The sequence below is a fragment of the Thamnophis elegans genome, chromosome 13 (assembly GCF_009769535.1).
Source record: "Thamnophis elegans isolate rThaEle1 chromosome 13, rThaEle1.pri, whole genome shotgun sequence".
NCBI classification, from domain to species: Eukaryota; Metazoa; Chordata; class Lepidosauria; order Squamata; family Colubridae; genus Thamnophis; species Thamnophis elegans.
The window spans coordinates 21,178,690-21,193,844 of record NC_045553.1 but is presented as its reverse complement, the minus strand read 5'-3'; the positions used below and the strand labels follow the sequence as shown (position 1 = coordinate 21,193,844).

General features: G+C 43.6%; 1 protein-coding gene across 1 annotated transcript in view; it reads right to left on the bottom strand.

The window, feature by feature from the left end:
• Nucleotides 1–6,856: 6,856 nt before the first annotated feature.
• PROM2 (prominin 2) overlaps nt 6,857–15,155 on the bottom strand; it is a 49,662-nt gene continuing 41,363 nt past the window's right edge. The window contains 4 exon segments of the mRNA XM_032229457.1: nt 6,857–6,920; nt 9,698–9,804; nt 12,802–12,891; nt 14,566–14,634. Coding sequence (XP_032085348.1) covers nt 6,857–6,920; nt 9,698–9,804; nt 12,802–12,891; nt 14,566–14,634 — 330 coding nt within the window.

Genomic DNA, 15,155 nt, shown 5'->3' with positions numbered 1-15,155 from the left:
GTCCGTTCCGTTTGTTAATTACTAATTGTTAAAAAAAAAAAAAAAGACAAACATCAAAAGGGCTAAAAGGCAACGAAGAAAAACAAACCAAAAAAAAAAACACCAGATCTTCAAAGCACTTTAAGTTTGAGATTTAGTGCCCCAATAGATTCAAAGTTAAAGGTGTCAACAACAAAGAGAAGGAACGCAAAAAGCCGATTCAAATTACAGGAAAGTCCAGCCCGGCTTCCAGGAATTAAAAAAAAGGAACAGAAAAATAGCAATAGCAGTAGACTTATATACCGCTTCATAGGCCTTTCAGGCCTCTCTAAGCGGTTTACAGAGAGTCAGCATATTGCCCCCAACAATCTGGGTCCTCATTTTACCCACCTCGGAAGGATGGAAGGCTGAGTCAACCCTGAGCCGGTGAGATTTGAACCGCTGACCTGCTGATCTAGCAGTAGCCTGCAGTGCTGCATTTAACCACTGCGCCACCTTGGCTCTTAAACTTCCAAATGGCAAACATTTATCACCGCCGCTTTTCTCACTTATCAGCCTTATTTTAAACTAAGTTTCCAAATTTAGGGTGTTCTCTTTCCAACAAAAAAAAGGATTTAAAACTCACATCAAACGACATGCTCATATTCAGCTCTCTCTCTGGGTCTTTGCAGTTGTAGTCGGCATTGAGCCGATCCGGAAGTCACTGGATTAGGAAGGCTTTCCTTAGGTTCCCAGAGATTTTGCGACCATCTCTGGGACCACTGGAGTTCCTCCCACGTCACTGTCTCTTCGGGACAGCTTAGATTCAAAAGAATCCTCCAAAAAAGACTCCGGTATAGATGGTCATTCAGGAAATGCCTGAAAGTCCGTCTTCTCACTGCTAAGCCCCCACCCTACACCATTTCTGACAGATGGCAGTCCAGTCTCTTCTTGAAAGCCCCCGGATGAGTCATGCACTAGCCATGCCCACGCCCGGTCTAGCGAGGGGGCCGTAGAATGTCTAACTCCTTCGCATTGACAACCTGTTAATATAATACTGTGTAAGGAATACGGTGATCTGATGGCCCTTTTATTTATTTATATATATATATATATATATATATATATATATATATATATATATATATATATATATATATATATATATCAGGGGTGGGTTTCAAAAATTGTTCGAACCACCTCTGTGGGCGTGGCCTCCTTTGTGGGAGTGGCTTGCCGCCCATGTGACCGGATGGGAGTGGCTTGCCGCCCATGTGACCGGATGGGAGTGGCTTGCCACCCATGTGACCGGATGGGAGTGGCCTGCCACCCATGTGACCTGGTGGGAGTGGCCAAGATGATGTTATTACTAGATATTACTAATTACTAGATATTATTAATATTACTAGATCATTATTAATGCATAGATAACTGTGGGACATTACACACCCACCCACACCCACAAACTGTGACAGTGCTAGGAAAACACCAAAAAAATAAAAATCCCCCCCCCCCCCAAAAAAAAAGAAAGACTGCCAATGAAACCAGTTTTTTTTTCCTAAGCCTAAGAACAGGAAAGACAAAGTCACTGGAATAAAAACCATCAAGGCAATGTGGAAAATTATAAAGGACAGGCACTCACAGAACCATCAACCACCTCAGAATTACCTAAACAAGTAAGGTGACCAGATTTTCAGATTGGTAAAGAGGGACACCATTACTGCCAGCCTGCGACTTTGCTAGGGACGTCTGGTCACCTTAATTATATACATCCTCTCTCTCTCTCTATCCATCCATCCGTCTGTCTATCTGACTGCCTATCTAGTTATGGTATCCCTCTCCCTCTTTCCCCTCTCTCTTTCTCCATCCATCTATCTGCTTGCCTACCTATCTCTCTCTCTTTCTCTCTATCCATCCGTCTATCTGCCTGCCTATCTGTCTATCTAGTTATGGTCTCTCTCTCTCTCTCCCTCTCCCTCCCTCATTATCATCTATCACAGTGTTTCTCCACCTTTTTATAAAAATAATTTTTTTTATTTTTTTTGTTACATAGACGACACATACCCACAACAATAAAAAAACAAAACAAAAAGAAAAAAACCCATCATCACATATAGCATGTCGTTTGGTTACAAGTGTTTTAACATTTATCATTCTTATACATTTATTATTTCATTTAATAGGTTATAATATATAGTTTGGGTTGCTTTGTTTACCATCCCTTCCTCCTGTTATAACACCACCTTATTTTCCCTTTCTTTTCTCCCTTCCTCCCTTCTCTACTTTCTTCCTTCCTGCTCTCCTTTCCCTTCCTTCTTCCTGTACCTTTCTCCTGCTCTTCCTCATCCCCTTCCTACCCTCTCTCCTCCTCTTTCTCTCCTTTCCATCCTCCTCTCCTTACCTCTTTCTTTTCACCCTCCCTCCCTTCTCTACTTTCCTCCTTCTTCCTCTCCTTCCCCTTCCTTCTTCCCTTCCCTTTCTCTTACTCCTGCTCTTCCTCTTCCCCTTTCTACCCTCTCTCCCCCTCTTTCTCTCCTTTCCATCCTCCTCTCCTTACCTCTTTCTTCTTTCCCCCATCTTCCTTTCATTCTCTCCTCCTTTCTCCCTTTCTCCCAACTCCCTTTCTGGGAGTTGAAGTCCACACACTTTCAAGTCTCCAAGGTGGAGAAAGATTGATCTATCTAATTAATATAATTATTTCTCCCTCTCTTTTTCACTCTCTTTCCAGCGCACACACGCAAATGCATAGGGCAGCCCACCTCACACACAGGTAACTCCGGGCGGCTTACGGGAAGAGGACAGCCGACCACTCACCCACGCAGGGGGGGGGGCAGGATTTCGCCAAGAAAAGTTAACTTTCCTGCGAAAGGGGCTGGCAGCCTCTCAGCTCTTCCCGGCCGGGAAGACCTCCCCCCACTTCCACTCCTGCGACCCTCCTCCCGCCTCCTCGGAGCTTCAAGCAAGCTAACTGGGAAGGCTGGGGAAGAAGAAGAAACGGAGGCGCGAGGTCAGCGGTCCTTGGGGGCGTGGCGGAAGCCCTGCAAAAGCGCTCCTTTCCCAGCTCGGCTGCCGTTGTTGCTGCTCATGGCAGAAGGGGAGGAGGAGGAGGAGGAAGAGAAAGCGACGGGGCGGTCCCTGCAGCCGCCGACGCGGGAAAGCTGCGCTTTGACAGGGCTTCCACAGCCCTGCTAAAGCGCTCCTTTCCCAGCTCGGCTGCCGTTGTTGCTGCTCATGGCAGAAGGGGAGGAGGAGGAGGAGGAGGAAGAGAAAGCGACGGGGCGGTCCCTGCAGCCGCCGACGCGGGAAAGCTGCGCTTTGACAGGGCTTCCACAGCCCTGCTAAAGCGCTCCTTTCCCAGCTCGGCTGCCGTTGTTGCTGCTCATGGCAGAAGGGGAGGAGGAGGAGGAGGAAGAGAAAGCGACGGGGCGGTCCCTGCAGCCGCCGACGCGGGAAAGCTGCGCTTTGACAGGGCTTCCACAGCCCTGCTAAAGCGCTCCTTTCCCAGCTCGGCTGCCATTGCTGCTGCTCATGGCAGAAGGGGAAGAGGAGGAGGAGGAAGAGAAAGCGGTGGGGTGGTCCCTGCAGCCGCCGAGGCAGGAAAGGTGCGCTTTGACAGGGCTTCCTCTCCGGAGAGGTGTTTTTTAAAAAGAAAAACCCTGCAGGCACCCAGCGACAGGGGCTAGGAACCCGGAAGTTAATTACTTCCGGGTTCACTGACGAACCGGATCGCAAGAACCGGTGCGAACCGGGAGGAACCCACCCCTGATATATATATATATATATATATATATATATATATATATATATATATATATATATATACTAAGAAATATATCCATACATATGTATGTATGTATGTATGTATGTATGTATGTATGTATGTATGTACGTACACACACACACACATATATATAAAGTCAACATATATATATTTTAAATATATATATGTGTGTATGTGTGTGTGTATGTGTGTGTGTGTGTATGTGTGTGTGTGTGTGTGTGTATGTATGTATGTATGTATGTATGTATATGTATATGTATATGTATATGTATATGTATATATATATATATATATATATATATATATATATATATATATATATATATATATATATATATATATATTTAAAGTCACAACCCCTGGTATGCCCAAATATGGGAGGAAGATCACTACTTCCATTCTCTGTCCTTCGGCTCGTCACAAGAGACCATCCAGACAGAAACCCAATATTTTTTACTGTTGCCTTTTTGTTACAATTGTTATATTTGTGCTTTATCAGCTTTATATTTTATTATTATTATTATTTTATATTATTATTTTATTATTATATCAGCAACATATATATATATGTTGTATTTGTGCAATACAAAGGCAACAGTAAAAATATTGGGTTTCTGTCTTGATGGTCTCTTGTGACGAGCCGATAGACAGAGAATGGAAGCAGTAGACTTCCTCCCATATTTGGGCATACCAGGGGTTGTGACACTAAATACATACATACATACTATATGGCTTTTTGCCTGGATGGGTCCCAGAGTGAGCCAACAGACAGAAAAGGGAAGCAGCATATTTGGGCATACCAGGGGTTGTGACACAATACGTGTGTGTGTGTGTGTGTGTCTGTGTGTCTGTGTGTGTGTGTGGTCCTGGGCTTGGCTTGGCTGCAGGCGCACGACCCTCAGATTTATTGGTCTCAGAACCTGGTCACGTTCCCGTCCCTGCAATGTGTCGACCACACCCATCATGTCTGCACAGGCCAGGTGCTCAGCTCGCCCAGGGTGTCCATGCCGCTGGACCTAGGGGAGTTCACGGACGTCTTCAGCGAGAAGGAGGTGGACCAAATGCTGCTGCACTGGCCTTATGACTGCCCCATTGACTTGGTACCAGATGCGAAGCTCACTGTGGGTTGCCTGCACTCCATGTCCGAGCCGGAGTTGGCCGCATTGCAGGACTTTCTGGCCAAGAACGTCACCCAGGGGTTTATCCAGCCCTCATCTTTGCCACTGTCTGCCCCGGTCTTGTTCGTCAAAAAGAAGACCAGGGATCTGAGACACTGTTGCGATTATCGTCGCCTGAATGCCATCACGGTGCGTAACCATTACCCGCTGCCCCTTATTCCTGATATTTGTCTGCAACATTGCTTAACATACATTGTCTTTGCAAATTATTTTCTACATTGCAATACGTCTTAATAATTCCCACACTTTCTTCAATTCATTGTGTGTGTGAGAGAGAGAGCATTGCAACATTTGGAGGGCTGCAAATTTTAAATATCTGTTCTATTTTCAACATGGGTGCAGTCTGGGAATATACAGTTAGATGCTTGCACTCAAGAGGAAGTTTATCTAATTCCTCTCCCGCCTGGAAGTGAGGTCACGGCAAAGGTGGCTTGTTCCTTGCAATAATGAGATTAGCTCTGGTGCTTCTCGGAGTTTCAGAAATAAATCACATCCCTAAAGTCTCAAACTGCTTTCAGCTGAACACATTGGATGTCACTGATGACTCTTCCTGATGTGGGCAGCACTATCTCCAAGCAATTACACCTTGGAAATCCTTTGGGGGCACTTCACCCTTTAAAAGAAAACGCTTCCTAGGTCTGCGATGGCGAATCTATGGCACACGTGGGAGAGGAGGCATGTGTGCCATCGCCAGCTGATCTTCTGGTTTCTGGCACACACATGCCCGCCATGCGTGCTGGAGCCCCGGAAACCCAAAACCCAAGTAACTGCACACATGTGCACGCTGGAACCCAGAAGAGAGCAGTTGTCTGGTGCACGATGGAGCCCAGCATGCGCCCCAGCCAGCTGCTCTCTTCCAGGTTCCAGCACTCCGGTGCGGGTTGAGCGCGCATGGACGCTGCTCCAGTTTTGGCACTCAGAACTGAAAAGATTGACCGTCACTGTCCTAGGTGCAGAAAGAGCCCTTAGTGATTAGAAATGCCTCCTCTGCCCCATCGACCATTCTAAATCTTGCCACATAAAGGGGGGTCAAATCATTCTCCAAAGCACTGGAGTGGCAGGATAAGAAACAATGGATTGAAACTAAACAAGGAGAGAAGCAACATGGAACTAAGGAGAAACCTCCTAAGAGTGAGGACAATTTATCAGGGGAACAGCATGTCAGAAGTTGTGGGTGCTTCAACTGGAGGTTTTTAAGAAGAAACTAGACAGCCACTTCTCTGAAATGGTATAGGGTCTCCTGCTTGAGCAGGGGGGGCTGGACTAGAAGACCTCCAAGGTCTTTTTTTAATCATTTGCATTCCTTTGTACTTAGGGTTGAATTCTCAATTCCATTTTCCCAATGAAGGACAGGACACATTTACTTGTTATTTATGAATTTATAAACCACTTCAAGGTGACCTGAATGGTGGACAAAAAAAACAAAACAATCCCCACAGCAAACACCAGTCACATGTAGAGTGCTCCTGGGGGCTAGGGAGGGCAAAACTAAGCAAAAAATAGACTGTTTTTGCTCATTTCTGCCCCTCCCCCTGCTGCCAGGAATACTCTACAAGCCTTCCAAAGCTCTGCATGCACCCCCACTCTTTTTTTGCAAAAAAACAAGGCCTGCAGAGTGCAAAAAGTTGTTTTGTTAAAAAAAAAAGTCTTCAAAATCATGGTGTGTCTTATACGCCGGTGCGTCTTATAGTCCTAAATAGCCAGTGTTGTTTTTTTTTTACAAGTTTTGGGGCCATTCAAACTTCAAACTCATCTGTGTTTGGAGCATCGTTAAATTCTTTTTTATAATTTCAGCAAGGACCATTGGGAGTTGGACTTCGGCAAGGATCCCTTGGAAACAGTCCTGCCTGTCAACCCACTGAGAATTCTGCAGTTCCTGGGAGGAGCAGCCGTCGCCCCCCTCACCTGGTCATCCTGAAGGGGGAGATCAGGGAGTTTCTTACAGCCGCAGAGACGTGACCCGTGGGATGTGGAAGGGAAATGTTTCATCTGATCCAGTAGAACTAGAGATGGAGCAGAAGAGAAAGCAAAATCTATTATTTTCTTAAGGAGACGGGGAATGTCTGCACGCTGCAGTAAAAAAAAAGTCGAAACAGTGGCCAAAACATTATCATCATGTGTGGCGCATGGGCATTATTCTGCCCATCAAACGTGCGTGGAGCTTCCATTGCAGCATTGTGGCTGCCCCCTTGGCTTTTTTTGACTGTACACTATAGGCCAGGGATGTACTCTATAGGTCAGCTGGCTGGAGAATTCTGGGAGTTGAAGTCCTCCAGGCTTAAAGTTGCCAAGGTTGGAGACTTCTGCTATATATCCCACTGAGCAAGAAGTCATTCAAGGCTTGTAGAATGACTGGGTCATTCATTCATTCATTCATTCATTCATTCATTCATTCATTCATTCAACTGATGTGTCACCTGTCTCCTTGATAAGGTGAGTCTGGGTGCCTTCTTTATGCATTAGTTTGATTGATATCGCCTCCCATCTCCACTGCAAGACTCTGGATGGCTTCCAGAATTTTTTTTAAAAAAATGAAACTACCAAAAACTAATACAGTAGAGGAAGACAGTGACAAAAGGGGAACTCATTTTTCCCCCCATAGTCTGGAACATGATAGCTAAAAAATGAACAGTAGTTTTCCCCCTCCTGAAGTTCAACAGGATGGGCATTTAGCCTGATAATGAGAGGTGAGTTGTTCCTTAGGAAGGGGAGGGGGTGTCTCAAAGATGCTTTTTCAAGAGGCAACTGGATTTTCTGGAACCACCTTTGGGACAGCCGTGACCTGGATGACGGAAAATCTCCTTTATCTGTGTCCTCAAGGTGGATGCAATTGACCAGCTGTCTGCAAGGAATATAAATCCTTCCATTCCTCATCATCCAGTCAGAGCTGAAGAAGCTTCTTGGATGAGAAGTGAAACGTCTTCAAAGAAGAACTAGAAAGCCCAGTTGCCTCTTGAAAAAGCACCTTTGGGACAACAAGGACCTGGAGGACTTGGAATCTCCATAGACACTTAGGAAAGGGGCTCCTACCTCTGAGGATACACAATTTGGTTCCTCCCCCCCCCACAAAAAAAAGATGACAAGGGAAAGTCCTGGAGTGTTCTCAACCTTCTCAATTGTTTTTGAGTGGGTGAAGTTTTGCAAAAGAGAAAGTTAAGGCATTTGGGCAGTCGTCCTTTTGAAAGTGATGATGCCCTGCTGAGCTATTCAGATAACTGTATGTAGGCTAGAGCTAGGTTTTATATATATATATGTGTGTGTGTGTGTGTGTTTTGTGCGTGTGTGTGTGTATGTGTATGTATATGTATATGTATATATACCTTTATATTTAATCTCAAGGGAAGGAGTTGGAGAGAATGCTGTTAAAACAACATCAGGCAGCTCAGCGTTATTCCCTGGGGATGAGCAGCTCAAGCTCTGCTCGACAGGGAGGAAGGAATAGGAGCTAAGCCTCCATCGATTAACATGTCTGAAGTAAAAATGACAAAGCTAGTTACACGTGGATCGGCCTATCATGCATGCAATGGCCAATGATGGATTAATGATGGATAAAGGAAGATATCTTTTCAATGGAAGTTTTTACACTCTGACGATGTTAGCAGAGGCTAACGAAAGTTAAGTGGGTTATATATTTTAAGTAATTGAGATCGCAATGTCTGTCTTTTCTTTTATAACTACACCTGGAACTTGTATTTTTAGGATAATTCGAAACACACACACACACACACACACACACACACACACACAGATCTTTTATTGCTGCAACTTTTGTTGTCCGCGCCCCCCCCCCCCTCATTGTACGCTCTTCCCTGATAAGTTGATGCTGAGCTAGGAATGAAGGATAGTCTAGAAATAGAGTCCATATTAGTAATAATAAAAATATCTGCAAGAAATAGCATTTGTCTGAAAGCAAGAACTGTTGGGACCACAAAATAGTAGAAAACAAACTTGTTCAAGTGCCCAGGGAGTTTAGAATTCAAAGGGACAGGCATCGGCCACATAACACTCCAAATTTAACTATTGTTGATAAGAAACCCCCCCAAAAAAAGTTAGGATAATGGTCATGGCAATACCTGGAGACAACAGAATAGAAGAGAAAGAACTGGAGAAAAATCATGAAATACAAAGACTTGTAAATAGAATGAGAACAAAGGTGGCAAAAGAAAGCAAATGCAGTAGAAATAATGACAGGTGCCTTGGGTACAATCCCAAAACAACTGGAGCTCCATCGGCATTGACAAATTCACCACCAGTCAATTACAAAAGGCAGCTTTATGGAACTGCTTACATCCTGCAACAATACCGCACCCTTAACCCAGTGGTGAAATGCTCTGAAGTCTGCTACTGGTTCGCTGCATGCGCAAATGTGCGCTTGGTACGCATGCGCTGAAAAAGTTGGATTAAGCTAAGTGGAACAGCAAGGGAGGGGGAAACAGCTCTCCCACATGATTTAGATTCGCTAGGAAGCAGGATTTCCTGCTTTCTAGCAAATATAAATCGCGCAGCATAGCTGATTGTTGCACAGCTGATCGTTGGAGCTACCAGTTTGGCCGAACCGGTAGTATTTTTTACTGAACCAATAGCATTTCACCCCTTCTTTAACCCCATCGAACACCCACATGTGCCTATCCCTGGCCTTTGGAAGAGCTTTGGAAGAGCTCAACAGGCGAATAGAAAAATGCCAAATCCAGTCTAGATTGCGGGACAAACCATCACAACAGCAACAACAAGTAACGTGAAGAGCCATCGGTATCCCATCTTTCGCAGTAATGTCACTTACACTAATTTGTGCCGAATTGGACGAAAATGCTTCATCATCTTGAGGGCGAGAAACATACCAGGAAGAAGGAAGAAGGTGCATCCTCCCAGGCTGAACCAAAAGGCATTCTGGAGGAAAGGAAAGGCACACATCACCAAAGGAAAAGTATATGGATGTGGGGAGCGGGGAAGGTTTCTGTCCCCTGGCATTAAGGGGAAATCCTCTAACTCTGGTATATAGAATAGAATAAAATAGAATAACAGAATTGGAAGGGACCTTGGAGGTCTTCTAGTCCAACCCCCTGCTTAGGCAGGAAACCCTACACCACTTCAGACAAATGGATATCCAACATCTTCTTAAAAATTTCCAGTGTTGGAGCATTTACAACTTCCGAAGGCAAGTTGTTCCGCTGGTTAATTGTTCTTACTGTCAGGAAATTTCTCCTTAGTTGTAAGTTGCTTCTCTCCTTGATTAGTTTCCACCCATTGCTTCTTCTACACTCAGGTGCTTTGGAGAATAGCTTGAGTCCCTCTTCTTTGTGGCAACCCCTAAAATATTGGAACCCTGCTATCGTGTCTCCCCTAGTCCTTCTTTTCATCAAACTAGACATACCCAGTTCCTTCATATGTTTTAGCCTCCAGTCCCCTAATCATCTTTGTTGCTCTTCTCTGCACTCTTTCGAGAGTATATAATCTGTATCCTCCAAAGACTGCTATAAAGGGGTCTTCAGAGGTCCCCAAAGTCAATCTAGGGGCCACAACAGCACTGTCAAAGTCCCACCCACCCGTCCCATTTCACTCTGTTTTGATTAAACAATTTAAAGAAAAAGAAAGGAAGAAAGAGGCAAACAATGAAAAAATACTAATAAAGCACAGCGATTTGAATATGCCTTAGCATAGAACTCCTGAGGATAATGAAAATTTAAACCATAGCAGCAAACACTTAACAAGTGCTAGACATGAGTAGGTATTAAGAACAGTTATTATATCATATTTGTGGTCAAGCTTTAAGAGGAAGCTGGTCAGAGCAATTAAAACTAGCTCAGGTTGTGGCTTCACACAATGCCAGGACTGGGAAGGTACAAAATCCACCCATAAGAACGCAATGATGGCCAATTTCCTTATTTTTTGCTAACAAAAGTTGATGGATGTATCCCTAAAAACATTGCAGAAATTCAGATTTTATCATAATTACACAATTGCAAAGTAGGTCTAGATTTATGCTTTTAATGATGGGGAAACATTATTTTGGCAACCCCCATCTCAGTGGCTCAGAAAATCTAAGCAGGGTTGGATCAGATTGTTAAAATATTCATGACTGGGAGAGATATGGGAACAAGGTCAGCCAATGAATAGGCATAGCAACTAAGCCAGCCAAGGGAGCTTAAACAGATCTGAGTCTGTACAGAGAATTGAAACAGAAACTTAAGCAGTCTGCTGCTCTGAGAAGTAAACTAGCAGTCTGTCTGGGCTCGTCTGCTGAAATGAAACTAACTGCTTATGTTTGCCTGTAACTCTCCTGCCTTGTGTTAACTCAGAGGAATCACCTATTGGTATTGTACATTTATTCATCTATTCTTAATGAGTCCTTTTGCATCAGTTATCTGTGTGTGCTTCTGAATTTGAATTTGTGCAATGAACTCTGACATAGATTAGTGTTTGGACAGAGGACCACTAGGAAATCCCAAAAATAGGGGATTAGGAAGATTAGTAGATTAGGAAGGTGAAGAAACAACCACAAGGAGGCAGTGACAAATTTTTCTAATGCATTTGCCAGGAAGATTCCACAAATATATCCATGAAGTCACCAGGCGTTGACCTTGACTGAGGGATGCTACCTTTTATCTTACACCTACGTAGACATGAGCTGTACATTTCTTGGGGAAAAAAGGAAACCAACAGATAAATTGGATTTTAAGAAGGGATTTAGGTGAAGTGATAGCATTGTGATGCACATTAAAACAGGTTCACACCCTTGTGGCTGTCAGATCTGCCCCAATATGATTCCTTAGGAAAGAGAGACCCTCGATTCCATTTGGTTGAAGCGAAAAGGTTTTTTTACTAAAAGGATGTTGGCTGTACTAAAGTCAGACTAGCTCTGGGTTTCCCGTACTCAAAAGAGACAGGAAGGATTCTCCTCAGCCCAATCCCCCCTTTTGTGACGAGTCCATCTTCAGCCAATCAGAACACGCAAACGTGTTTTGAGAGCATCACCATCTGGAACTACCTGTAGACATCGCTGTTGAGAAGCCTGGTAGCACCTTTGCACACTAGCGAAGTTAATTTTAAAGGCAGCAGTTTATGTGAGACAGTTGTTAAGGGAGGTTTGCCCTATTTTATGACCATTTGTTGCCACAGTTGGTAGGTCAGTCATTGCAGCTGTTAAGTTATATCATGCTTGTTAAGCAAATCTGACTTCCCACTGAATTTGCTCATCAGAAGGTCAAAATAACTAAAATAACCCCCATAATTTTAACCTGAAACTGTCTAGCATGGACCTCACCCCATTTCTAAGAGGTCCGTAAAGGGGGTGTGCATAAATGCACCAGCTTGCCTACCGTCCCTGTCCTACTTTCCCCATTTATTTGTACCCATTTCCTGTGTTCTTATTCATATTTATTCTTATCCCTGTTATTTTGTATATGAATGAATGAATGAATGAATATTCTCTGCAAGCCAAAGTCAATATGAATTGAAGCAAATGATGAACCTAAAGTCAATAGTCCTGATCCCATCCTCAAATTATGACCACAACTAAGCCCAAAAGTTCCGTTGCTAAGTGAAACATTTGTTAAGTGAATTTTTCCCCTCTGTTTAACAACCTTTCTTGCCACAGTTGTTAAGTGAATCCTTGTCTTCGTTAAGTTAGTAACACGGGCGTTGAGTGAATCTGGCTTCCCCCATGGACTTCGCTTGTCAGGAGGTCACAAAAGGGGACCCCATGATGCCAGGACACTGCAACCGTTATAAATACGAGTCAGTTGCCAAGCATCCAAAATTTGATCATGTGACTCATGGGGATTGTAACTTCGAATGGTCACTAAATGAATGGTTGTAAGTTGAGAACTACCTGGAGCGGCTAGGAAAAAAGGTTGAAGGCTTTAGTTAGATGGCAGAAAGATTTACCCAAGGATCCATGATGCGATTGCACAAGATCACTCGGCCATTGTCCAGAGCGGTAGAATAGGGCTGGCAGGAGGCCACATCCTTAGTCAGCTGGAACAAAACAAAGGAATATTTTTTAAAAAAATATTTTATTTATAGTTTTTTCTTTAACATCCATAAGTGCTTAGTGAACAGTGAATTGTCTGGGTCGATATACTTTATACACAGCACTAATAAGGATAGCATTATTTAGATATTCATATTCATAATCTTTCAACTTTTAACATTTGTGTATACATGTGTATACATGGTAATTATAATGTATTTTATTATAAAAAATATGTGGAGACTCTAGAAAGAGTGCAAAGAAGAGCAACAAAGATGATTAGGGGACTAAAGGCTAAAACGTATGAAAAACAGTTGCAAGAACTTTCTATTAAACTGTCTAGTTTAATAGAAAGAAGGACTAGGGGAGACATGATAGCAATGTTCCGATATCTCAGGGGATGCCCCATAGAAGAGGGGGTCAAACTATTCTCTAAAGCACCTGAAGGTAGAACAAGAAGCAATGGGTGGAAACTAATCAAGGAGAGAAGAGAGAAACAACTTACAACTAAGGAAAAATTTCCTGACAGTAAGAACAATTAACCAGTGGAACAACTTGCCTCAGGAAGTTGTGAATGCCCCAGCACTGGAAGTTTTTAAGTAAATGTTGGATAACCATTTGTCTGAAGTGGTGAAGGGTTTCCTGCCTCGGCAGGGGGTTGGACTAGAAGACCTCCAAGGTCCCTTCCGACTCTGTTATTCTATTCTGTTCTTCTATTCTATTCTATATATCAATATACATAATGCTATTTTCCCAATTTCTACTTTCTACTTCTTAATAACGTACCCATCATATTAAGAAGCATTTTATATCTACCCATCATCTCTTGCCCTTTTTAGAATTTCAACTCTTATTGACTTTTTGGTAATTCTTTCATGCTTCTCCCTTAGGAACTTGTAATTCCTTACATCACGTTTATTTAATCTGAGTATTTCATCTGTTTCAACACCTATCTCAACAAAGGAATACTTTTCCGTGACTGTGATTGTCGGTGATTTGCACACCGACTTTATACAATAATTCAATAGCAGAGTTGGAAGGGACCTTGGAGGTCTTCTAGTCCAACCCCCTGCCTAGGCAGGAAGCCCTATACTGTTTCAGACAAATGGCTATCCAGCATCTCCGTTATGTTGGCCTGCCTATGGCTTTTTGTCCCTCGTTGTATGAAATTATGCCCAGCAAGCAGGCAGCACCCAGATTGGTGCAGTGGCCTCGAGGTGGAGCTCTTGCCTCACAATCAGGAGGGCTGTCAGTTCGAGTCTAGATAAAGGCAGATATTTTTATCTCTGGGCATAATGAGAATATATCTGCTGGGAAAAAACACTCCGCATTGGTGACAGGAAAGGCATCGGGCCAGTAAGCACTCAGATGCATTCAGTTGCCCAGATTCTGCCCCAGAACGGATTATGGGGGTCATTAAAAGAAGATGGAGCAGGCAGCACCCAGGCTACCTTGGTTAACCTAAGCCTGGTTGAGTCAATGTAGTATTTGGATGAGAGCCAGGAAGGGCAGGAGGGGCGTTTACACTGGGAAGTCCAACAGCCTCCCAGAAGAAGGCAATGGTCAGCCACATCCATACTTTGTCCAAGGAAATGGCATGGAACATGTGTGTAATCACTGCCCTGAGGGCACCATCATTCTGAGCCACTCCAGGATCTGTAAGGGAAGCAAGTTCTCACCGAAGTCCTCATCCAGTCCAGGTACTGGGAGATGTACCCCAATTCTTTTCTTACAAAGCAGTCCAACTCCTGGAAGAAAAGGAAAATTGAGTTAAGAACAGATTTTGTAAAAGAATTTGTCAGAGAAGCCCATCGTCTCCTGCGATTTCTCCCCCTCTTGATACAACATCATCTAAGCCAAGGGGTGGGATGGAATGGGATGGGATGGGATGGGATGGGATGGGATAGGATAGAATAGACCTCCAAGGTCCCTTCCAGCCCTTTGATGCTATGATTCTTTGTCATTTCTATTTCTAGATTGAGGTGGCAAAAGAAACACAACTCTTGACATGTCAAAGGTGCTTTTTCAAGAGGCAACTGGTCTTTCTTGTTTTTTCTTTCCTTTGAAGATATTTCTCATCCAAGAAGCTTGGGACAAACATGACTTGAATGATTGAGAATCTCCGTAGACATTTTGACCTGCCACTTTTCTAGACTATTCACGAATGCCACTCCTTTCCCCTTTCCTCCTTCTCTTTGCCTCTCCACCATGCTTTGTTCTTCCCAGCCCCACCTTCCTTGAATTTCTTGTTTCAGAGGATGAGTTTTGT